Source organism: Erithacus rubecula, assembly GCF_903797595.1.
Source record: "Erithacus rubecula genome assembly, chromosome: 2".
NCBI lineage: Eukaryota > Metazoa > Chordata > Aves > Passeriformes > Muscicapidae > Erithacus > Erithacus rubecula.
The window spans coordinates 14,720,103-14,745,913 of record NC_136685.1 but is presented as its reverse complement, the minus strand read 5'-3'; the positions used below and the strand labels follow the sequence as shown (position 1 = coordinate 14,745,913).

Here is a 25,811-nt window from a genome sequence, read left to right as displayed (position 1 = left end):
CATTAAACATGCTAGAACTTTAAAGATGCTCAGATCATTTGCAGTAGATTTCAGAGCTCTGACTGAGAAAAGAGAAGTTCCTGGGCAGAAAATGGCATAGCCAACAGAAGTATATGAAAAGAAGGAATTTGCTTTCAAGTGAAATTTGAAGACTACTGAACTGCATTAGCTTCACTGTAGAGTATATGATTTAGCACTTCCCCAGGTAAAAGTTGTGTGTACAAAAGTAGTATAAGCTTATGTTGTTTTAACTACTGCATCAGTGTGTTTACCTGCATCTATTCCAGCACATTTAAACAGGGCACATTTACTTACCAAATAGTTTATAGTGGTGCTCTCTTCCCCACGACCCATGTACTTGAAGAAACGATGGTCTGCCACTACCAACATCTTGCACGTGTTTTTGGAGTTCTCTGGAACAGCTCTTTTCTTCCGATGGCTGCTTTCTAAAGTAAAGATTTAAAATAAACACTCAATACTATTAGCACTGCTGAGTCTGTTGTCCCTATTTAAGACCTGAATGTGAGTGTGGGTGACTCCTGGGAGGAGAAGAGAATGGGGATGTTTTGTTTTAGTTTGGGGCTTTTTTAAAAATTTCTATTCTTAAATTTTGTCTTCCTAAAAGTCCTTAATCTTACTGTAAGGAAAAGAATACACAGCAGTGAACTTGAGTTATTCATCAGATTCACCTACAGAGCTTTTATGGTCATCACTACAGCCTAAACACTTCTCCTCCAGTCCCTAGTCATGACCCCAACTTTTGCTGGCACAGCAAAGAACAGAGGAAAGAGAGACCAAAAACTCTCAAAACCCCATCATAGCTCAAGATGGATTCCTTGAGTGACCACAGAGGCCAAAGAGATCCTGCTGTATAGTGCACAGAAGTGCAAAGTTGTTTCAAGAGGCATGAGGAGTGATGCTTCCCCCTTCATCCCCACAGTGAATTGAAAGATCTAAATTGTTTCAAAGATGCTGCTCTCTTAAGGTATGGACACTCACCTTCATTTTGTTCCCTGTCTTCCAGTCCTTTTGGCAACAGTTCATCTTCATTCAGCTTTAAATAACCACATACTTTGGGGGACTGCAACCTTGAGAAATCTTTGATATCTTCAGATCTGTAGACAAGCAGCCTTTCATCTTCCACATCATCTACAAATCTCCACAGTGGCTGACAACACAAGGAGACGTTAGGAACACAGTAAACCCGAAGTCTTGGTAAAGTAAAAAACTTTATGTATGTAGTATTATATCTCCACAGCCTTCTGTCTACACATATAAATGCACAAATGCACTTCACCCACAGCAACAAGTCTACTGATAAAATGACATCTCCAAGAAAGCCAACAGAAGCACTCTCTTATGCTACATGGGAATCCAAAAGTCTGAGAGCATCTTAACAAAGTAGTGGCAGCTATCTGATAAGGCCATAGTAGAGAACCTTTCTTCTCAGAATCTGAGCAAGCTGAAGAGGCTTGTCAGGTTCCTCTGCTCCCCTCTGTGACAGCATGGAGCCAGGAGGATATCTTTACAAATGCACTGACCAGAAGCACAGAAGAGGCAGGTAACAGAGAGCCTTTAAGCCAACAGCAGAATGTGGCTCTTTGATGTTCAATAGCTACCCAAGTCACTCATAAACATGAAAATTTCTCCAAAACCAAAGAAGACTACGAAATCTCAAGGAAAGACACCAATTCCCATAGGAGATGCATACAAACCATCCTTTTTACTTTACTGACAGGTCCTATCATTATCTGAATGTTAAACTAAAGCAACACCACCAAATAAGCCACAGACCAGGTCAGTTCTTTGGCCAAAGCCAAGCAGCACAGACTGCTTGCATCTACAGCAGAGTGCACCTGGCTCTTGTTCTCCTCTGGCCCTTAGACAGGACTCTTGCACCTTCAGCCAGCCATTATTAACCACACTGTGCTTTCACTTCACAGCAAAAAGGTCCTGAAATCTGAAAGCTGTGCCACATCAGCAGGCACACATCTGCAGCACAAAACTGAGAGTTTCACACACTAAAGCAAGGTGTGAGGGCAACAGTGGCTTACACAAGGGCCCACAGCCTTTCCAAAGCACACACAACTACCTTGAAAACAAAAGCAGAAATGGCAGAGCAGCTTTGTCCATGCTGCCTTTGGGGAACAGACTCAGGCATGCTCCCTCTGTGACTGCACACAGGATTCATCTCATCCAGGGCTGTTAGTGGCCAAAGCTGGCCTGGGGACACCACCAGTGAGGCAGCAGGGGCAAGCCAAAGGCTGCACAGCCTCAGCTGCCCTCAGCTGCACAGCCACAGCCACACAGGAACAGGGTCTGGCTGCACAGAGAGACAAGGCACACCCACAACTGCTCGGGACCACAAACACAAAAATGCTTTGCACCACACGCAGACAGCTACTGTACATTCTCAGTGTAAAACAGTACAGTGATTTGGGCATTCTGATCACATTTTTATACTTTCACATGACTAGATTTCTCAGGTTTACCCATAATTCTGTGTACCTTTGGGTTTGGAGACAATTACAATATCCATATAACACTCAGCCATAATTACTGTTATTCAGCCATTCTAATACTGCTTGTGTCTGGGAATATACTGCACTGAACGTCTCATTATGACAGCCTCTAATTATATATTCATTGAATATGGTTTTTTTAACAGAGTTCAAAATAACACAAGCAATAAAAATGGCAAAAAACAAGGGAGTAGGGAAAAACAAACATATTTTCAGGTAAAATAACCAGATTTTCAGGTAATATAACCAGATTTTCAATGAAGCTCTAAGAATGGGAAAACTTCCAAGGTGTAACAAAGCCAGTTTTAAAAAGCGTCACAGACATTGACTCTGTTTAGACTGTCACAGTTTCTAGAGGCCACAAGCATCACCAATTTCTAATGTTACCTATTTCTGTTTCTGAAACCCCTTCCTGTTTAAAGTATACCTTGTTCCTGATGTATCTAAAACACGCAACTGTCAGAGAATATCAATCACTAATAAAAGTCAAAACTTGCAAGCCAAATTGGTTTCTTATTTCTCTCCCTCCTCACCCCAAAACAAACACCACCACCAAATCCAGTTTGAGTACAGAAGTGTCAACACAACTAACAATGAAGAGGACCACCCAGAGGAAAGGAAGTGATTGTGTGGATACAGTTTTCCAGAGCAATGCATACCTCGATATTGTATTCTTCTCCATCGGTATTGATTCGCACTGTAAAATCTTCATCCCCAATATGTGCCACAACCTTGGAATTATGCTCTCCTTTAACATAAGCATGGAAGAATTAAATTAATTCAGTTGTCTGCATGTGCTCCTGCACAGACACTGTTTGTTGGAGGTTTCTAAACTTCATGACAAATTACCTTCCTCAGTCTCTGTACTGTTCAATTTAAAGAAAAAAAAAAAATTAATCAGCACCTCCCCCAAGTCTTAACTTTCCAGAAGTCACAGTCAACGAGACTCAAATTTAATAGAAAATTTTGTAGAAAGTGTTGAGATGGTTCTGGGGATTAGTAATGGGGGACACAGTATTCCTGCCAACAAAAGCAGGGTGCATCTAACTACTATCAGAGAGCAGTTTCAGGGCGTCAGCCTGCATTCCAGTGGAAAAGTCTCACCACATCACAAAGGCAACAAAGAAATCAAAGAAATCAAAACAACTTAGTAGAAGCATTAGCACTGCATGAAAGTGGAGCATGGCATCTTTCTTAACAGAAGAGTAATCTACAAAGAACTATCTTTAAGTCTTTAAATTGAACAGTCTGTGCATCACTGAATCACCTTTACCTCAGCACTGTGTTCTGTGGCAAGGAACATTCAAGTCCTACATTCCAGCTGGAATTAAAGCTACTATCAGCATTTTAAAAAATAATAATTTGCAAGCCACTGCTTAAGTAAATTATACCTTTGTGTTCTGCCAAACTAAACACAAGAGCCCTATCTTAGGAGCTTGATGCAATAAACCCTGCCACCCACCAAACCTAAAAAATTCCTCAAACATACCACAAAAACAAAACCAGAAAACCCAAGGGGATAAGAATTACAGTTATTTCTTCATCCTACCCATATCTGATGCAAATGAGGGAAATACACCATTTACTCTGCCCCAGAGACTCGAGCAAAGCTGTGGTTTCTCAGCATTGACCCATAGTCTACTTCATACTAACCAACGACATGTCCGGTGAAAAAGTCTTGCCACTGAACATGATACTCCTTTTCCTTGCCTTCACCATCCACAATTAATGCTTGAAATTTTTCTGAAAAGTGTTCAGCAGTTGCAGTTAAGTACAATTTAAAGTGCCTGTAAAAGAATTTACTTACATTTATTTTTAAGCAAAGTATATGCACATAACAGATACATTCAATCTCCATTTTACTGAGTATCCAAAAGAAGTTAAAAAGCATTAATCTGAACTCCTGACATTTTAACAATATATTGTCACAAAAATGAAACACTATTCCAAGAAATAAGCTGATATTTTTTTCTGGAAGAAGCCTCATGAGCTCTTGGTTTATGTGGGCTTTGGGTCAAAGATTTTTGGCATGCTCCTCTGCAATTATTCTGTAATCGTCATTGGTAACCTCACCCTAAAGCCAGGATGCATGAGGCAGTGCAAAACAGGGACAGTCAGACATCTGATCCCATGAATCTTTCATAATTACCCCTCCAAACACAAAAAATTTGCCCTTTCAAACATTCAGAGATTCAAAAAGTATGCATAACTTGCATGGCAGCTGAGGATGACACAGGGGAAGGTACATGAATACACAGAGGACAAAAGATGTCAGACAAACAAAAATCAATCTACATTTGTCAATACAAAGTATTATTCTCACCCTATTCCCCATTTCAGATTCACAATTTCAGCACTGAAATATCTGCAAGGCACTTTTCTGACTCTCAGAATAAAATCCCTGCAATCTTCATGCCTATTCCCTTGTAGTTCTATTCCCCCTTTCATCTGAGCTTTTATTTCCCCTCTTATAATAAAAAAACCAAACCAAACAAACAAAATATTAAAATAAGTATTTTATTTAATGGGACATTTATACTCAGTAGGAAAAGGATTAAACCTCCATGAAAATAAATACAGTAAATCTCTTGGGCAACACACCACATACACTTCTCAAACTGAAGGTTGAGATTTTTTCAAGAACCAGAGGACAGTCAAGAAGTACTGACAACATTGCCAGATAAGGTATAAGTGAGATTGGACCCAATCAGTGGGAGTAATCTGCATGAAACTAAACCTAAGAATAAAGCAAAAGAAATCCTAAATTACTGCCACTTCAGCCTTCAGAGAAATAAAACAGAGCTCACTTTCCCCTTTCCTCTGAGCCTCTCTGAAGCCATATAACCATGCAGATCACTAACCTAGAACTGGCCAGTCATGACAGAAAACAAGGCAATTGCTGGGTTTGAAACTGTATATTACTCATCAGAAACTGAAGGAAAATATTATGCTATTTCATTGCTGATGATTTAATTACCTTTGCAGGGCTGAAAAACTTAAGAGCCTCTCTACGTGTGTCTCAGGCTGGAGGGCCCTCTTCTTTAGTGAGTGCTGCTGGATGCTAGACAGAGAGAGGATGTCGTAGTCTGAGAGCATGGACTCAACTGTGTCTGAAATACCAACAAGGAAAGCTTTAGTTTCAAAATACTTTCTTTCCAAATGCAGACATAAAAAAGAGCAAACCAGAGACTCAACAGCAAGACCACAGTTTGCTCTAATTTTAGGATAACTATTGTACATTTCTGTAATGGTTTATTTTGCATAGGCAAGTAGAAATCACAGAGTGAGACAAGACACAATCTGAGAGAGACAGAGTTTGCCTCACTTTTTCTACAATTTCTGAGCAACAAATTCATCATTTTTACTGCTACAGCAATGCAGAACTAGCACTCTCCCTGGCTGCCCCCCAGAAACTAAATGGGGAGAACGTCCCCGTTTCTCTGGGGTGAACTACTCTCCTCACCTGCTGGACCCCACAGGAGTCCAAGGAAGAAAATAGTTTAACCTAGAAGACTTAAACCAAGTTAACTGCAGACTGGAGTGTATTGGGCCTCTCTGCCCAACAGTAGCCAGAAAACAGGTATCTGCATCAATCAGAACTCATTAACCAGGTAACTCATGTGAGATACCCTGGTTTTCCTATACCTTACCATCGTGCAAAACTCCTTTTCCTACTCAGAACACAAGAACTCATTCAGAGAAAGGAGACCAAGTGCCTGAATTCCTATGGGAGCAGTACACAAATTACAAATCCAGGTCAATATTCTGCAGATGTTTCCACCATTAACAAGTGCTCCACAGGTGCAGTGTTTGGCTCTTTCTGAAAAAACCTCCTGTTACTTTGTAAGGCATTTCTTCATCAAATGACCCATCCACACTCTTCCTTCTCTGGAGCACCCACCACCCAGCAAGACACCCAACACCACCCTGGCTTCCACTAGCACTGACAGATTCAGTTGCTACTTGCAGCCTTAATTCCCACATTGCCATTTTCCTTCTCAGCCAGATGTATTCACTCTTCACTGCACTAAATGAGGATTCAGATGTGTTTTACAAGACAGAGGTGCTCACCCAGTCATTCTCTATTAAAAAAAAATTGCTTCTCTCTCCTCCATTTCCAGCTATGCTTCTAAACCAGACCTGACAACAAACCAAAGAGGTTTTCTGTTAAGGCAGATGCCATTCCTTCAGAGCTCCTGGTCACTAGCTTACCCCACTCAGCAAAGCCACTTAAGACTTTTAAGTAAGCAGCACCACTAACAAGCTGTTTTACTGGCTATTGTGCACTGAACCAAGATTGCCAACTTGAAATCGAGATGCTCACAGCTCTTGAAATAATATGGGATTTTATTAATAATATGGGGAGAATTAACCAGCAGTGTACAGCCACACATGTGCTTGTGTACACCGAAGTGAGGAAGGCACAGAAGCAAGAAAACCCTCCTGGCCATGCAGCAGACCCACTCACAGAGTGAGGCACGGGTGGCACAGCTGCTTTCTTGGGCAGCACCATCGAGCAGCAGTTCCCAGGCTTCTCCCTCCCCAGCTGCTCCTCCCTGGCCCTTGTGCAACACAGGAAAAGCAATGCAGTTGCAACTTCCTGATTTCTGTTTACAACTCACAGGTCGAGAGCACCTGCAATTGATTACCATGTGTTTCAGGTTATATGCAAAGACAGTTTCTATCGCTGTACTTTCTGCTGTGGGGATTTTCCCCATATATCCCCCCTGCTGCATGTCAGGCAGGGCCTTCATATTTAGGTTGCCATATGCTGCAGAGCTGGTTCACTAGAGCCACACAGTGAGTAAATGTCTAACTTCCCCTTTCAAACAGCTTTTTTTTTTTTTTCTTAAAAAGTCTGCTCTAATTAATTGCTTTTTGTCTGGCATCTGCTCTCATCCAGAACCACCTAGGAAGAGAGTAGGAACGGGTGAAGAAATTCTGGGGGGAAAAAACCACCTCATTAAACTGCCTAGTTCTGAAATTTTTTAAATTAAACTCAAGATTCTCTTACCACATTCAGCTAGAGCTGACCCCTCAGTTAAAGTGAATGTTGATATACAGGATATCCAACGTTGGTTTATGATACAGACCAAGCATGGGGTACATGGGGCATGAAACAAGAGGTGTGGTACCACTGCCGTGCTGTTTGGGGACTTGCCAGGCACAAGGTCTGCCCGAGAGGCACAACCCCAGCTACAAAACATTACTGTCCTTTTCCACCTCTGCCTGTGAAATACAGACCACAACCAAGAGAAAGCCATGCCAGATAGCAAGATGCAGTTGCCACTAGAGCCAGACAAAATGTCTCAGTTTCATGGCAAGAGAACTGAGAACCCTGCTAAAAAAAATAACAGGCATTTTTATTTGGTAGGCAATTTCTACCCCACCTTAACATACACAAACACCCTTCTGGAAATGTCTCACAGAGACACAGGAAGGGTAGTAAGAACAAGACCTAAGAAGTTCATGAAGATGAGTAAGATGATTCTACTGAAGTAACAAATGAAACACATGGCACTCCCAGTTCCTGTAACCCTGAAACAAGAGTGCACTTGTTCATATTTCCCCTTATCCTTCCTCAATTTGTTTGCTTTTAATTTTACTTACAACATAAATAGAGGCTTAAGACATGCAGCTCCCAGACATAATCTGTTAACTAATTATGGTACCATACAGATGTGAAAGAAATATGTTGGCAATACACTCAAACCAAAATTTTTCTGTAAAATGTTCATACTGAGAAAATGAATCTATGTCCATGGCTTATTGAAAATAAAAGATGAAGTGTCATTATTTTAAAGAAAACACAGAACTGTACAGAGTCCAACTGTATAGCAGTCTGTATAGTGATGGGAGCCATAGAAAGCACATACTTGACTTTTTGTTCAAATTTAAAAATCCTTCTGGCATTCCTCCCCCATTATCTTCACTATGGTGCAAGAGTCATTTCCCACGGGCTTCATCAGACCTGAGCTTTAGTTTTCCCAAACCACTTTTTTGCAGTTCATTCCCTTCCACGCCCTCCTAGATTTCTGCTTTCCTGTCTTTTTAGGGAAGACCTTAAATGCATCCTGATATGGCAAGTATTTATTTATTGCCACCAGCATTCACCTCATGGTCCCCTTTTTCCCAGAGGGAAACCTCCCGAGAACATCCCATGCAGATGGAGGGTTTGTGAGAGACAGGGAAAGAACATCAGTGACAAAGACAACATCCCAAAGCTCTCAAGAAGAAATCCACAGCAGTGTTCCTCATCTATCCCCAGCTTTGAACTCACCAACTCTTCCCTCTTTTTCTTCTCTGGGCTAAAAGCCTCCTGGCACTAGACTTCCAGACTTAACACAGGAAAGCCTATTTTAATAAACTCTGCTCCAGCACCGAAGAGCTCAAGAAAGCACAGGGGAACAGCTTAACTCCCTGAGCTGGAGGCCACTGCATGTATTTCAAAAGAAGAAGTTTCTCTTTCAGTGCTTAGCTAGCAATTGAAATACCAATGTCACCCTTCTCCAACCAGCTTGACTTTCATCAGTGCAACAGTAAATTCCCATGATCTCATGCCCCATCTATTGTCCGGAACCCAACATGGAAATGTGGCAAGTCACCCATTTCATAAGCATTCTTGTGCACAGCATTGTTTATGGAAAGCTTAAGCTTATCTAGAAGCATGAAGTTTTAACCCTGAAGATATAATTAATATTTTTTAAAACTCTCTTCAAAATTATTCCATTATAGAACTGTGCAAAACTCAAGCTCTAAAATTCTAAAAAATACATTACTTTTGGGATTTAAAAAAGACCATTAGATAATCCACAGGGTTTGCAAGTATGATTGCAGTTATTTCTCCAACCATCCCAAGGGAATAAAAGCAGAAATAATTTTTCTGTCAAAGGTACTAGAATAGGATGACAAGTCTGCAGGAAGCAGTCTTAGAACAAGCACTGCAAACACACTCAGGAAGGATTTTGCAGTGGTGTAGCTATTTTTTAGAGTTGGGTGTTTTCCAACCCCAGGGTCTGCAGCCTTGAGTCCAGGTACTTCTGAACCCCGGATGCTGAGCCCTCAGCTACTCACTAGCAAAGAACAAAGGCTTGAGATCGTGCTGCAAAATCCCAAGGATAACTTTATTGTCCTCGAAGGGAATGCTGGCAACGGTCTAATTATATCAGATAACAAAACACTTTATATAGGTTTCCAAAGGATTGAGTTTCTAACCAATAAAAACTACAACTTACAAACTAACCAATTATCTTAAAACTCTAAGTGAAAAAGAACCAATTAACTTGAGACTTTAAGAGCCAATAGAAATCCTAAGAGATAACGGGGTTTTCAATAAGGGAGGGGGAGTTTCGTTTGAAGGAATTTCTTTGTTTCATGGGATGGCATCCCAGGGGTATGCTTTAGGGAGTGCAACATCTTCTACACAGTGGGACTGTTAAATCAGTGTCATATCCAAAATTGAAAAATGGGCTCCAGACTGTATTTCATGCAGTACTTATCAACAACATTTGGGCTCAGATCTCAAGCTGATTTCCAGTGAGTATCAAACACCTATCAAAAGCTTATGAGCAATTGACTAGTAACAATTTTTCTGATTCAGCGGAGGAGAGACTGAATAGTTGAAGGGCTCCATATTCTTTATTGTTACTATTTACTCTCTTCTTGTACATTAAAATCTTTTAATTGAAGTAACCAAATACAGTAATTTGAAATATAATTCAAAGTCTCAGAATTTAGACCAGGAAACACAGACTGGAGTCCTTCCAGCTTGAACCACAAGAGCTAAAGCAGGACTCTATCACACTACATAAAACAGCTGCCCCTGTGTTTGCAGTAACAGCTGCTCACTGGCTGCAATACAGCTGGATCATCTGGCTGCAGTACCATTCAGGGAGTGCTAATGGAGAAGGCAAATATATCTGTATTTCACCTGGGCACACAAATGGTCTGTGCCAGGCAAGAGGTGATGCAATCATGCCTAAATGTTTGTGGATAACTTTTCTGAGCAGTTCATGCTGCTTTTAGGACACTGTTGATGAAGAGGGCACTGAGAAGGTTCATCGTGGGAAAGTTGTTCTGTAACAACTCCTTGCATGTGCTGTTACATCTTTTTCCAGTACATCTGGTACAGAGACCTTACCAGAGACACAATACAAGTGAATTGAAACACTTATCCCACACAAAACAGCCTATGCTTTTAACAGTTTAGATAAATCATGTTTACTTGTTTCCACTGAAAAGTGGTTGCTGTTTAGCTCATAGAGAACATATAAACAGAAGAACTTGTACAAAAAACAAATTCAAAGCAAGAACCAAATACATATCAGTGTTCTAATAAACCATAACAAGATAAAAGTTTACACTCTATTTGAGCACATTTCTGGACAAACCTGTTAGTAAGAATGGCCAGCCACGTCAGCACTGCTAAATGTTTTAAAAGGCATGTTTTTGACTCGATCCCAGCTGCACCAAGCTAGTTACACCACGTGAGAAAACAAGGTCCTGCACTTAGTCAGCAGCAGATGAAGCCTCGGGGTAGGGTTAATCAGCCCTCATGCTGGGAAGGCAGGGATGCTGCTGCTTACTGTCCACCAGCTACTGCACAGGGCACTTCTGCAGCTACACTGGGCAACTACTCTTTCCTTATCACACATTCAGACATGCCAGTGATGGGTATCATGGAAAAGCTAACAGCTTACTAAATACCCTCTAGCTCATCTCAGGAAAAACTTGTTCATGTAGCTGCACCTTTATACTACTCCAAAGTTTTTTTCCCACAGTAAAATAAACATCTGTTGCTAGGCAGTGGGAATATTTCCTTAAGGGTGCAAATTCTGCTTAGCAGAAGCTATGTAGATAATTAAGCTGCTGTTTCTGGTGGTTTTGAATACAGCTGAATACCCATAATCTCTCCTACACATTACCTCACACACTTCCAACCTTGCAAATTATCTCTTTCAATACTCACATCTTAAATAGGGACCAGTGAGGAGCAAAACTTATCCTGTTGGATTTACTTGATTTAATAACAGTTTGTCTTATTAATGACAACAGACCACTTTTCAAAGGAAAAAAAAAAAGCAATATCCTGCCAAATATTGACATAAAGAAGTCTACTGAATTAACATCCCCATAAATAAAGCGAAACAAGGGCAATACAGCCATCCCATCTTACACCAGAACAGCATCACATGACTTGATTCTCAAAAAACCCCAACACAACCCCCCCCAAATCACATGCTTCCATACGTCCTGCAGAGAGGAACTGCCCAGTCACAGGATGCAGGGTTCTCTGAAAACACATCACTTGCCTGGCTACCAAAACTCTACAAGCCTCACTACTGTACAAAGACACCACCTCACAAAATCCTGCTGTGTCACAAAATAAGCTGGAGTGGAGCTGATTCTAGCTGATTTAGGTAGACTCTAATTAGACACTAATTATTGTCTAGACCACTCTTGTGAGACCGACCCCTTCACTTCTGACTGTATTTCTTTCTTGTGGATACAACTTTGGACTCATTCACACACAAACTTCCAAAATTTGAGGCACATCACAGGTCCTGAAGAGCATAATTTTACTATGTCAGTGACAACCTGGAAAAGTGAGAAAGGAAACAAGGGATATACATCTTGTTCTTGTTCAACACCACATCTGTGGGGTGGCAGCTGCAGGTGCCTCCCTTCATAACAGGGCCCCCTTGCTTTCCCAGTTCCCAGTCAATGCACCTACACAAATTACAAATACAAATAATCAAGGAGGGAAAAGAGTACAAATAATGCACATTAGGGCAGCACAGGAAGACAGGGATGGGTATTGTGAAGAGATGCAAGTCATAAGTGACAAAGATCACATGTATCTGCAAAAATGAAAGACATCACAATGACCACTAGAACCATTGAAAGGGTTGCAGGACATCCCCAAAAAAGGCAAGTTCATGTGCTGCACATGAAGATCACAAAAGAGGAGAGCAGAATAAACTGCTCATTGTTAAAAAACATGGCTTTTGGTTTCACTGCAAAGCATGTCCCATCATCAGTCTGGCAAACAGGCAAACTCAGACTCCTACAGTTTATGAAAAACTGGGGTAGGAGATCAACCTGTTTATAAGGGAAATTAAATATAAACTTCTAACTCAAAGACAAATCTCTGCTGACTACTAAACACACAATTAAATCTGAATGTAAAGTCAGAGTACCAGTGTTAGAGTATGGCTGTGCCTCCTCAGTCAGCCCTTCCAGCCACAGAGCAGAAATCCACGCTGGGGCTCCTGCACATTTGCACACAAAAATTCCAGAGTGGCAGAAGCATGAAACTGAGATGAGTCACTGCTGCTATCAGCAATTTACAGCAGCAGTGAAGCTGTTGGTTTTTACTGGGGAGAAAATTAAACCACCCCAAATCTTAAATGCAAACAGGAATTTTACTTTTTGTCTGCTTAAAGGTCAGAACAAATTGACATTTCTGAAAACCAAGTTCATGCTGAGCACAGGATTATGCTCCCATTACAAAAATCTTGCAATAGTTAAAGGTAATTCTTATTAATTAGAATTTAATGTAGCATTGACATTCTTCTTTTTGTTGACCTTGAGTACTTTTTACAGAAATTTCACTTCAATCATCTCTTTCAGTTGGAAATGGAAACAGTGACCTATTCATATGAGCAAATGAAAACAAACCTGAGAAAAGTACTTGAAAGCCTAGATATTAAGTAACTTCATGGAAAAGACTGCTAATCCACAACACAAAAATAATTCTGGCAATTTGCATTCAATAGGGCCATGTCTATACCAAGCATTTGCACTATACCAAGACACTGCATCAACAAATTCCTGCAATGAAATAATCCCTCCACATTCTGGGCAGGGACCACATGCTGTGGGATTGTGTGTCCTTGAATTCTCCACCATGTGATGCATGGTGAGGAACACACTCAACCTCCAGCTTTTGGGGACAAACTGCAAAGCCAGCTCCATCTGGAACAGTAGTTTTGCTTCAAAGGATGTCCAAATGGGTAAGAAACAGTAACAAAAAAGGCAGATCACAGTAAGGAAATGAACCATTTGACCCTCACCTAGGTCTTGCCTTTAGTCTCCAACAGAAGCTGCAGTCCAGCAGGATAAAATTTAATCCTGCATTAAGATTTTTGTCACGAATTATCTCACTGCACATTCTTGACACTGAGCTAAGCTTCCAATCCCTAAACTCTTTGGCAGCAAGTTACATTCTTGACCTTTTGGACTTCCTGCATTTTGTCACATCTGTGAAGAATTCAAAACTTACTGCAAATCAATTTATGCTGCTCCACTGTATCACTTAGCTTCCCTGGTTTATTCATCAACACCACCACCATTTGGTTTTTCCAGTAGTGGTACTCAACAATTTCCAAATTGGAGTCTTCTGATGTGCATTAGGTAGGTCTGCACCAAACCATTTGTAACAGGTCATTTCTCCAGCCCACACAGTCGTTCTGAGTTCTGCATGGTATTTCTCTATGTGGAGAAAAAACTGGTGAAAACCAGGGTACCTGCCTCAGATTTTATCAATGCAATTTGGCAGGTAGAAAAAGACCCCCAGTGAGTGATTTAAAGAATGTCTCCCCTTCTTATTCTATGGGCAGAACATAAAACATATAAAAAACATATAAAGAACAACTATCTTATTTTACTTCCCTGCCAAGCTTGTGACAAAAAGTTCTCATTCAAAAGAGGTAACAGTAGAAAAAGACATGTTTTACAGACTCTGTTTGTGGTAATGCTGCTTAGTGGCAGCACACCACTCTACTGTAATACAGATTCTTTAGATATATTCAGTTATTTAGATATATTCACCTATTCAGCACCCAAGCTGGATATTTTCACTGATACTCTTTTCAACTAAGCTTTGTTACCATTCAGATACATCTGAACTCCAAGACAAACAGCATAAGTATTTTATAGCTATAAAAGGTTATCTCCAGAGATAAACCACAACAAAAAGAAAAATTTTGAAATAGTTGCCATTACTTTTTCTGAGGGCAAACTAAAGTATCACTGTATTGAGAAGGAGAGTCCCACTTCTCTAGAACTTGATCCTCAATGTCAACACTGTTAAAGAGAGTACACCTAAAGACAAACTGAGGTGGATACCAACCTGCCTTCATCCCTCACCTGGAACAAAACCACTTCCACCCCCTAAAAACAATGGGCAGGTGCTTGGACAGTCACACTGTGAGCTGCTCCACAACAATGGAGTTCACAGAGAGAAAATACACCCCTCACTGAAAATAAACCAAAACCAAGAAAACAGAGATCCCAAACCACTTAAAAAAAAAAAAAAAAAAAAAAAAAAAAGAAAAGAAAAGAAAAAAAAAATAAAAAAAGAGGGGAAAAAACCAACCAACCAACCAACAAAAGAGATTAGTTTCCAGACACCTCACATTCCATGAATGTGCTCACAGGAATGGGGAAGGCTGAGGTCAGGTTGTGGCAGTCCTATTTTAGAACAGTTTAGACTCCTGCAGCACCACACCCTAAGATTTTATCACTTATTCTATTCTTTGTCCAATTTTTTTTAACTGTACAATTTTTTCCCTCCTTGAAAAACTAAACCGAGAGTAATAAACAAGAAGTTCTCAATAAAATCACAAAATGTTCAGTCATGAAACTTCCCTTAGGATAGTGCTTATCATAAATTTGGTTTCAGTTCCCAAAAATTAAGCTATGGATAAACAGAATTTTCAAATTAATAACACTGAAATTATTAGAAGGCAAACATGATATTTAGAAAACCAAGCTGTAAGATGAGGACAATAGAACTCCAACAAAAGATGAACATAAAATCTCAATAAAACAGGCAAAGGTATTTTTAAAAGCAGCTTGTAGAAGACATAAAGCTAATACTCTAAATATTTTTTATTTTGTGAGAAGAAAACACACAACCAAATAACCAAAAGGGCTTGTAAAACAGGTAAACTGCAAATACAGTCCCAAGAATGGATGCTAAAGGCCAGTACCAATAATTGACCTTAGTATTCACTGCACAGGAGATTAAAAAGTTCCCAAAAATAAAATTTTGTCATGATAGGATATATGTAAAAACATGTGTTCAAGACTGAGGAAAAGAGGCATTACAAGCAAGAAAATAACCAATAAATCCATAGGATATGAATGTATTAACCCAAGAGTTACAAAGCACTGCAAAAATAGAAGTGGTCAACTCCTAACTGTGGTATGGGACTAAAGTGCCACTGGTGTAGTGCAGGGGGGCTGAAAAGACCAAATTCCACTCCAGGTACCATCTAAGGGCCAAATCAACAAATACATTCAATGTCCCAACCTGGCAAACAGGTAGCAATAAAAAAAATGTGGAAGTTACTAGACCTGGGGCTAAATAAGATACTAGGAAAGTAGTGCCTCCTATATATCAGCATATATATGGATATATATATATATCTGGGAGTAGTGTGTGGATAAAAGCAATTGCTAATGTAGTACACACGGATTTTTCAAGCTCCCTCATAAAATACTTTTGTAAATTTAGTTTACTGGACAAGAAAACAAAACACATAATGAAATTCAAGGTATGAATGTGTAAAATAACACTTGAGTAAAATAGTTCCTTGCTGTATTTACACAGCAAAGTATGTCAATATAATTATTACCACTCAAAACAAAACAAAAAACCCAAAACAAATAAACAAAACACCAAAAGAAAACAAAAATAAATAAACAAACCCCAATCCCCAAAAAAGCCCTCCAAACAAGCAAACAAAAAAACACAAAGAAAAGAGAGTTTGGAGTGACTATTAAAAACCAAAAACTACAAAATCAAAAGCATTCATCATTAGAAATTTATGCTGTCTTTGTATTAAAAATGGTGTCCTGTAGCCCTGACCATACATTTCAAATAAATAAAAATGCAACACAAAATATATACACAAAAGTAACCAATAAAGTCACGATTCTTTCCTCATACTAAGAACGATTATATAGACTGACATTTTACCCACTTGAAAAGCAAAAGATAGTACAAATGAGACATATTGCATAGGTATGTAAGTCACTAAAGGTGTGAAGAAAATGAATAATTCTTCCCACAATTAGAAACAGAAGAAATTAGGTTTTTCTCCATGCAGTATTTCATAAAGCTGAAGAGCTCATAGTCCAGGCACAGTGGTACATGGGCCAAGAAGATAAAAGCCATCAGATAAAGACTGCTGAAACTCATAGCAGACAGGTGCTTTAGAAGGCATGAAGATCTGCCAGCTCAAGATGCAACTGCTGCTCAGGACCTCCCTGACCCACCTGATACTGAAAGGACACACTGTGTTTGTTTTATTTCCATTACACTTCCTGGAGCATCCACCACTGAGTCCCATCCTTCCCAGGTTCCTGCAGCCACCAGCTGCTGAGGTGAGCACAGAAGCACAGAAGCACCCCAGGTGCAGGAGAGGAGGGCAGAGCTGCAGCCTGGACACCTGCCAGGAAATGTGCTGAGAGATCTGAGCCAAGAAAGGAGACTTGGAGCAGTCCCTGCTGGCATCACTGACTAGAGACAGGACAACGACCTCTGTGTAAATGCAAAGCTGATTGATCACTGGGACAGTGTTTGGACACTGTAGACAGCTCAGTTGTAGATCTGAATGTCACATGTGAATCCCCAGCCCACATTCCAATGGACTCAAGGAAAGCAACAGAACATATCACAAAATCATTTATGTACCATTGATTTTTAAAACAGGTGTTTGCATGTAGAGGCCAGACAAAGCTTTTAAAGGAAACAATTTTTTTTTCTGCTTCAGTGATGAGGAACTGTTGTAGAGAGAAGAAGAAAAATGGAGCAAAGACAAGGATCCAAGGGCTATGTTAGACATGGGACTTAAGGGCAAGGCACAGCCACTGGCTCTTGCAAGCATCCATCTGCCATTTCTGCTTTTGCTTATCAAACGAAAGTCTACAACTTGTTCATTGCAAAGCAGAAGCTTAGATGCAAAACTGTTTACAGGAGTTAAATAAAGCAGCGGTTCTCCCCCGTGTCAAGCGTTTCTAGAGGTCACTTTCAGCTCCAGCGGCTTCGGGCTCTCTGGTGACTCTCCAAACTAACTATGAAGGGAAGCCATTTACATGATTTTGCCCAGTGAGGCTGTGCAGCCTCCCTCACTGGAGATATTCCAGAAGCGGCTGGATGCGATCCTGTGGAATGTGGTCCAGGATGACCCTGCAGGAGCACGGACACAGGACCAGATGACCCACTGCGGTCCCCTCCTGCCCGACCTATTCTGGGATTATCCCGCCTTAACAGAACGCAAACTCCGTGAGAAAAACTCTTCAGCACACCTCGAGCGTGAGGACAATGGTGTCTTCCTCGTCCCCGCAGAGAGCAGTAACCCCAAACACTGCCCATCAGCCATGCCCTCAGAAAACGGGGTGCTCTGCCCACCCCACACATCTCCCACCGCGAACCCCCGTGAGAGGCGGGGGCGCCATGCCTCCCCCCGTCCTGTCGCAGTGGTCTCTCCCTCCTGCTCCCCTCTCTCCCCTCCCTTCCGCGCTCGCCGTGGTCGCGCCCTGCTCTCACCGTAGCGCTGCGGGCGCTGCGGGTGCCCCAGCGCCTCCAGCCCGCCCGGCCCCCACACCAGCACCAGGGCCGGCACCAGCCACAGTCGAAGCCTCATGTCCGGGCGCGGCCTCCTCCGGCACTGCGCGCCCGCTCGTTCGCATCCGCTCGGGGCAGCGCCGCGCTCCGCCCGCCGCGCCGCGCCGGGCCCGCCGCCCTCCTGGGCCCGCACCCGGAAGCGCGGCCGCTGCGCGCGGGGCACTGTGGGGCGGGCGGGGCCGCCATGTCGGGCGGGGAGCAGTGTGGAGGGGAGGTGCCCGCTCCCCTGTGAAGGGGGGGGACGGTGTGGAGGGGAGGTGCCCGCTCCCCTGTGAGGGCAGGGAGCTGTGCCTGCTGCCCTCATGTTGATTCCGGGAGTGATAACAAGGAAGAGACCGCCATGGGGTGTCTGGTCCGGCCTCGCTGCTCCTGCAGGGTTATCCTAGACCACATGGCACAGGATTGCATCCAGACGGTTCTTGAATACCGGGAGGGTATCTCAGGGAGGGGGATAACACAGTCTCTGGACAAGCTGTTCCAGTGCTTGGTTATACGCACAATTAAGTTCTTCCTCGTGTTCAGGTGGAACTTCCTGAGCATCCATTTCTGCCCCTTGCGTCTTGTCCTATTGCTTGGCATCACCGACAGGAGTCTGGCTCCGTTCTCTTGACCGCCTCCTCCAGATACTGAAACACATTGATAAGGTCCTCTCTCAATCATCTCTTGCGGCTGAACAGGCCACAGCTCTCAGCTTTTTCTCTTAACAGAGATGCTCCAGTCCCTTTATCCTCTTTGTAGCCTCTGCTGGACCCTCTCCAGGAGCTCCATGCCTCTCGTACTGAGGAGCCAGAACTGGACACAGCACTCCAGGCGTGGCCTCACCAGGGCTGAGTAGAGGGGCAGGATCGCCTCCTTCTACCTGCTGGAAATGTGTTCTTCCTGCTGAGAGCAGCCACTCTCTTGAGACATCCTCACCACAGCCCCGTCATGGCCTTCCCAGGGCAGGAACAGATCCCTGGAAGGGAAGAAGGCTCTGGGTTCTGCAGCCCCTCTCTGGGGCAGTGTGGGGTGTGACCCTGCCTGGGCAGGACCCTGATCCTCTCAGATCTTGCACGCTCACTGATGCCACTCACAGCTGCGTTTGCTGCTTCTCCCCAGCCCATGTGAGTGACTGTACTCTGTGACTTTACAAGGTTTTGTGTAGTTTTCATAGCACAACTGAGGATTGTGGCACTTGTTCTAATAGTAAATGATGGGTCCATGACTCAACTGTTCCCAAAGAGCATGCTTTATTGAGATAAAAGCACAGGAAATGTACTTGTATTACAGCTGTGCTGCAGTGCTCTGGTTAATGTTCTCCAGATTAGGTGTCTCTTACCTTTTTGCAGATGCCTCCAGCAAAGCTGATTGCATGTGATGTACTTGGCAAAAATGGAGAAAAAATGTCCCCATTGCCCATCCTGCTTAAGCTGTGCTGCTCATTAGTTAACCTGAAATATTTAAAAAGCATCAACAAAATTACTCATTTTTCAGTTTTTCATAATGTCAAAGAGGCAGATACATCACTTAAACCAAGAGTGTGTCTAGCAGTTCTTGTCCCCAAAGATGAGAAGAGTATAAGAGATAAAACTTCTGGGGAAACTTCCGGTGGGTCTGCTTTGTACTTCCAACAATTTCCATGTAGTGACTGCTGAATGAGAGGTTGTGTCTTGCTTAGCACCCCTCACTGTATCTCCTCCATACATTTCTTCAATTGATGTGATGCTCAGGAAGTTCCACCTGAACATGAGAAGGAATTTCTTTACTGTGTGAGTGACTGAGCACTGGAAGAGATTGTCCAGGGAAGCTGTCAAGTCTCCCTCACTGGAGATATTCCAGAGCCACCAGGATACATTCCTGTGCCATGTGCTCTGGAATGGCCCTACTTAAGCAGGGAGGTTGGACCAGATGATCCACTGTGATCTCTTCTTACCTTACCCATTCTGTGATTTCCGTGGTTTCTGTGATTTCTGTGACCTACTGCTTGTTAACTTGTAGCATCCATATCATCCTGTGGCAGGGAATTCCACAATGTCACTGTATATATGAGCAGCCACTTTCCTTGCTTGCAACTTGATGTTTTGTGATACCATATGATGACTCAAGCCTACTTCTTGATTGGAAAAGGACAGTACATCAAGTTTGTTTTCTCTATGCCAGTCACCACTTCAGAGCCTCCATGAAATCCCCTTGCAGTCTGGTAAGGCTCCTCTTGCAGACTGACAAGTCCAAGTGAAATCTCCTTCTTTCCAAGGAAGTGTTTGTTGCTGTTCTATGAACTTTGCCATTTCTGTTATTCCTGTTTGTGGTAGTGGGACTGGAACTGCGTAGGGTGTTCATGACAGAGACACATAGTAGATTCATAAAGTGGCATAACAGTATTCCCAGCCTTATTGTCAATATTGCTTCTGAATATTTCTAATGTTCAGTGTGCTGTTGATCTCCACTGAGCTGGCATTTTCCTACAAATAATATTCCCAGCTCCCACTCCTGATGAGTAGTGGTCAGTTCAGACAACATTATTCCACATGTGATGCAGGACTGTCTTTTCCCTGTGTGCATGGCTCTACATCTGTCTGTCTTCATGACCATGTGTTGTTTTCCTGCCTGGCACTGAGGGCACACAGTTGCCCACATGTAGGTGTTCAGTGCTATTCTGGGTGACAGAGAGTCTGAGTGAGGCTTTAGAAAAGCCTGGGGGTCCCTGTTGAGGCCTGTGCCAGAGCAAATGTGTCCCCCATATGGTGGAGCATCAGTGAGGGTGTGTGAGCCCTGAATAGAGGAAGGTCTTTCTGCAATTCTCAGCCACACCTTTTCTCTCTTTTCATGAATAATATTATAGCATCAGCAATCTTTGTCTTGTCACTCCTCACCTTACTCAGATTATTTATGAATAAGCACAGAGATGTGAAGGTGCATTAGTGACTTCCTCTCATTGTGAAAACTGACCATATGCTTAGTCTTTTAACTGCATTTTAATCCATGCTGGGATCTTCTCTCTTATCCTGTGGTTGTTAAGTCTCCTTAAAAACCTTTGGCAAGAAAGTCTTGAATGTCTTTCAGAAATCTCAGCAAACTATCTCTACAATCCCTCTTATCCAACTGCTTGCTGACACATTCAGATGACTTCCATCTGAGTTTATAAGGTGAGACTTCTCTTGGCAAGAGCAATGTTGACAAAACCCTTGTTGACCTTTCCTGGTAAATCATATCTCCCCACATATGCACTAATTATAGTTGTACTAGTCTGTGCAGAATAGGTGTTGTTTATAATGGCCATTAGTTGTCCAGCTTTCCCTTAGAAAGAATTTTCTAAAAATAATGTAACATTTGATACAATCCATTTCTTAGATGCCAAGAAAGTTATAAGCAAGAATTTATAGCACAGTTAGAATTTCACTGCACAGTAAGAATTATTGCATCCTTGAGTTTTCTGGGTGAACAATGTCTATTGAGAATTTGTCACTGTTTGTTTTGTGTCATTAACTTCTTTTTAAGTCAACATCTCCATTTGAAGCAGATCAGAGATAAGGCCAATGATGAAGTGTTCCAGCAGAGGTACACAGACTCAGAAGGTTCTCTTGAATTTTTCACCATGGCTTTCTCATCTCTCAGTACTGGTTTTGCAGCCAGTTTCATTGGTGGATTTCAGATTCTGGCACCTGGTACACTAAGATTACTGAAATAATCTTAGATTATTTCAGATTCTCTTGAAAACTATTTTTTATTTTATGACTTTCCTTTGATGTCATTCATGAAATCTACCATAACCCTCTGAGTTATAGGTTTGATTGGGGTTTTTTCCAAATGAAATGTGTTATTGTGGTTAGCCTTCCTTGTGTGTGATTAATCTGTGTTCCTGCTTCCTGGCTTTTGGGTTTGTGGTGTTTTGGTTTTCTTTTCAATATAGTACAGCCATTCTGAAATATATAATGAATAATTGTCCTCTACCCATGTCTTGATTCTAGTGACTTTCTGTACTTTTTGACCTCCACTGAACACAGAGTTGAAGTTTCAGGTAGATAATACTTCACTGGCTTTCTAAGATGTCTTCCCAGATTAATAGCAACTAAACAAGTGCCCATCATTGTGAGTATTTTGTGACAGTTACATACAGCATTTATAAACATAGTAACTTGCCATTTTATTAGATATTATTTAATATTGTAGGATATTTCTGCAAGCTTTAGAATAAACTATAGATGGAACTTTTCCAAATGGCATTGTTTTATCTGGAACAATTTACCCCAATTTCCAGATCACAAAATGGACTTCTGAGGTCCCAGTGCAGATCCACTTTTTTTTTTTTTAATCGATGGATGGACTACCCTATCTCTTGCTACTTTGTAAGATGTGAAGAAAGATACAGAAAACCAGGCAAAAACTTTATTTTTCTCTTATCACTTCAGTTTTCCTGCTGACTAGTTTTTTTCTTCCATTTACTTCTTATGTCACAAGGCCACTTTAGTAATAAAGGTTGTTTGCCTGTAAGTATTCTTAGGGTTATAGAACTGTGATTTTGGTTTTACAAAGACCAGCACAATGGAGCTGTTAGATTAAAGTGTTTAGACTATTGCTATTTAATAATAGCATAACAGTATATAGTTATTATGAAAATTTTCACTGATTTACCAATATTGTTTATTCCACATTAATAACAATAATGGATTTGGCATCAGTAGGTTAGTTTAATGGTATGTCTGAATGTGGAGTTTTTTTAATCATAATTTGTTTATACAAATATATTGTCTTGTGTCCGATACAGGACCATTTTTGGACTGTGCTGATACTCAGTATTAATAGAAATGCATTATTTCCATCCCACAGTAAGGAATTTGAGCCATTTTATTAGTATGAGTAGGGACTAAACAAGGATATGCTAAATACATAGGATATGATTAGAAATTAATGGGAAACAGCACATAGTGTGTTGGTAAGGAATAACACAAGTACATCACATTGAATGAAAGAAAGAAGCAAAATAATTTAATATACATAGGCAGTGAATGTGTTTCCCTGTGTTAATAATAAGAGCTGGAGATGTGGAGTGACAGCCTGCTGGGTACCTGACCCTGTTCGCAAGAAGGGTTCCTTTAAGTGCAACTGTTTGGTAAAAGAGGTAAACCCACTAAAGATTCAAAAATATACAGTTTAGTAGTGTGTTTGGAAAGGAAGATGGAATCTGTGGCATGCCCTGGAGGAAGATGGTGGATTAGCTTTGTTTTGTGAATGTTTGAAGAGTAAATGATCCCTCGAGGAAAAAGTTCTGATCTTGGTTCTGAGCTAGAGATAAGCAGAGCTCCTCCCCACCCATGTGGGAGATGTAGGCTTCATAAAGCTGCATACTTTCCCATGGGAATTACTGAAACCTGTATTACGTGTGGCTTTTGAATCTGTGTTGGGCAAAGTCCTGGGAAGTGCAGTTACGTATAAGAAGTGTTCATACTTTGGGAGAAGGATGGAATAAATAAATTCATAAATCTCTTCCACTTTCATAATCATCTGCAGAAAGAAAAAAAAAAAAAAAAGCACCTAGGAGTTTCTCAAAGTGAAATAATCTCCAAAACATGGAAAAAATCCCCACTGCAAAACATCATCCATGTTTATCTTGCACAAGGAGGCTTTTGTGTTTGTTTCATACCATGGAACAGGGGACCTAGCAGCAAGAGCAGGTGTGCAAGAGTTAACAGGCTGAAGACTGGTATACTTTGGCCTGATTGCTGTGGTTGTGTTCTCCCTCTTGCTGATAAATGAGATCTGGACTCCTGTAGCATACCAGTTCTGCAGTGTCTCTAATTCCTCTCTTCCTTACTTGTTTTTCCTCCTCTCTTCTCTTCCGTGTCTGTCTTTCACCAAGTCATCTGACTTAGTCTCTTTTATCTCCATAGATGTTTTTCTTTCCCATACAGCATTTTATTACTTTGAAGACCTCACCCTTACTTAGTGCTGTTTGGCCCATTGTCTCTTTCAAAATATGTAAATAACACCCCACATTAGTGATCCAGGAGTTTGTAGTATATTTCCTAACCTTTCCCCTACCTACTCAGCAAGACAAAAATTTGGCTACAACTCTTGAAATATACATATTTCAATATTTTCTGACTTTGAGGAACTTCTATGGTCTCCTGTGGTCTTTCAGGACTACACAAATATACTGCAACTGGACTGACTTACTTGCTGTGCTAGTTTTGAAATCTGCTATTACTGCATCACAAAGAAAAGCAGAGATGAACATGAGAGAGCTTTTTAAAGGCAGAAGCAACCTGAATTTGTTCTTCATTATTGTGAGCATATGTTCTCTATAATGATAATATCACATAATGCTTTTCTTCCCTGAAGCATATCAGAGTTAATCTTCCTAGGGAGGGAATATACTCTTGTGAAGTTACTTCCTGCTACAGCCTTTTAAAAATCCACAAAGAAATTACTTGGCCCTACATTCTGACACAAAGTGGTCCCTATTTCTTTTATCTGCCAGGAGATGGTGCTGCCAGTCTTCCATCTCTTCTTTTCCAGTTTTTAGGAAAGGTGGCACATGTTTATGGATAAATAATGAAGATAATTCTGCCATCTGACTGTCACACTTTTGTCCTAATAGGGATCTTAAGAGAAACAGAAAACACCTTTCCATATTTAAAGCTTACTACTGTCTTACAACTGGACATACATATTTAAGATACACCAGATGTCAATGGCAAAGCCATTCAGGAACTTTCCAGAGATTTTTTAGTGCTCCATGGCAGGATGATGAATATAAACCACTTAATTTTACGATTTTCTGGGTAGTTTCACATATGCCTTTCTCACCTTTACACCACATCTGTGGATACACTCTGGCAAGATGGTTCATACTTTCACAGGCATCCCATCTCTGTTCAGAGAGCAAGAGCTGTGACACTGCTTTAAATGGAAGCAGGATGCAGATTTAAAACTCATCCTACATCATTTTTTGTAATTTAGACAATTCTGTTAGCACCAATGTTAACAGGTCATGTGGCTTCAGGTTCCACTGAGCACACTTCACAAAATTTGGCCTGAAAAGACCTTGCAATGTATAATGGAGAGACACATTCTCTTGTGCTTGATCACATTTATAAATATGTGTGAATACCACAGACCAATGTATTTCCTCTTAAGCATAAAGGATTAATTTTTTTACTTGGCTTTGTTTATCTGGTATCAGATTTTTTTTCATCAGTGCAATTGTTTGGTAACACTCATGGCTACAGTAAAAGAAAAAAACAAATAAACTGAAAAAAGAACTGGACTTAATGTCAAATACCCAGGTTTTGTTATGTTCTGGCTTTAAAATACATCCTGGTGATTAAACATATATCATGGTTATTTCTCTTACAACCCAACAGCTGTCATAGACACTGGTGGAAGTTAATATCAGATTTAACATCAGATTTTTTATTGATTCTCTTTTCTCTCCTAGGAAAAAAACTTCACTGATGGGAAACCTAAGAGAAGAAAAGAGAATCTAAGTACAAGGTAAAATGTGTTTTCTCTGGGCAGTATTTTTCATCAGACATTAGGACCAGACATTATTCCAGGAGTATTGTTAATATAAAGGCAGCAAATGTAGATCTTGTGGAAAGTAATGAAATGTGGGCCAGTTTCCAGCTGTACTATTTTGGTGTATGAGATGCAGAGGGAACTGACTGCCAGTA

At 41.1% G+C, this 25,811-nt stretch overlaps 1 protein-coding gene across 1 annotated transcript in view; it reads right to left on the bottom strand.

The window, feature by feature from the left end:
- Nucleotides 1-18,223, bottom strand: part of ADAM17 (ADAM metallopeptidase domain 17) — a 32,809-nt gene extending 14,586 nt beyond the window's left edge. Inside the window, exons 1-6 of the mRNA XM_079328053.1 lie at nt 18,082-18,223; nt 5,500-5,632; nt 4,176-4,309; nt 3,182-3,270; nt 1,000-1,168; nt 316-446 (exon numbers count right to left, since the gene is read on the bottom strand). Of these exons, the coding sequence (XP_079184179.1) occupies nt 316-446; nt 1,000-1,168; nt 3,182-3,270; nt 4,176-4,309; nt 5,500-5,632; nt 18,082-18,178 (753 nt within the window). The 5' untranslated portion in view covers nt 18,179-18,223. The remainder of the gene's footprint in view (nt 1-315; nt 447-999; nt 1,169-3,181; nt 3,271-4,175; nt 4,310-5,499; nt 5,633-18,081) is intronic.
- Nucleotides 18,224-25,811: the final 7,588 nt, after the last annotated feature.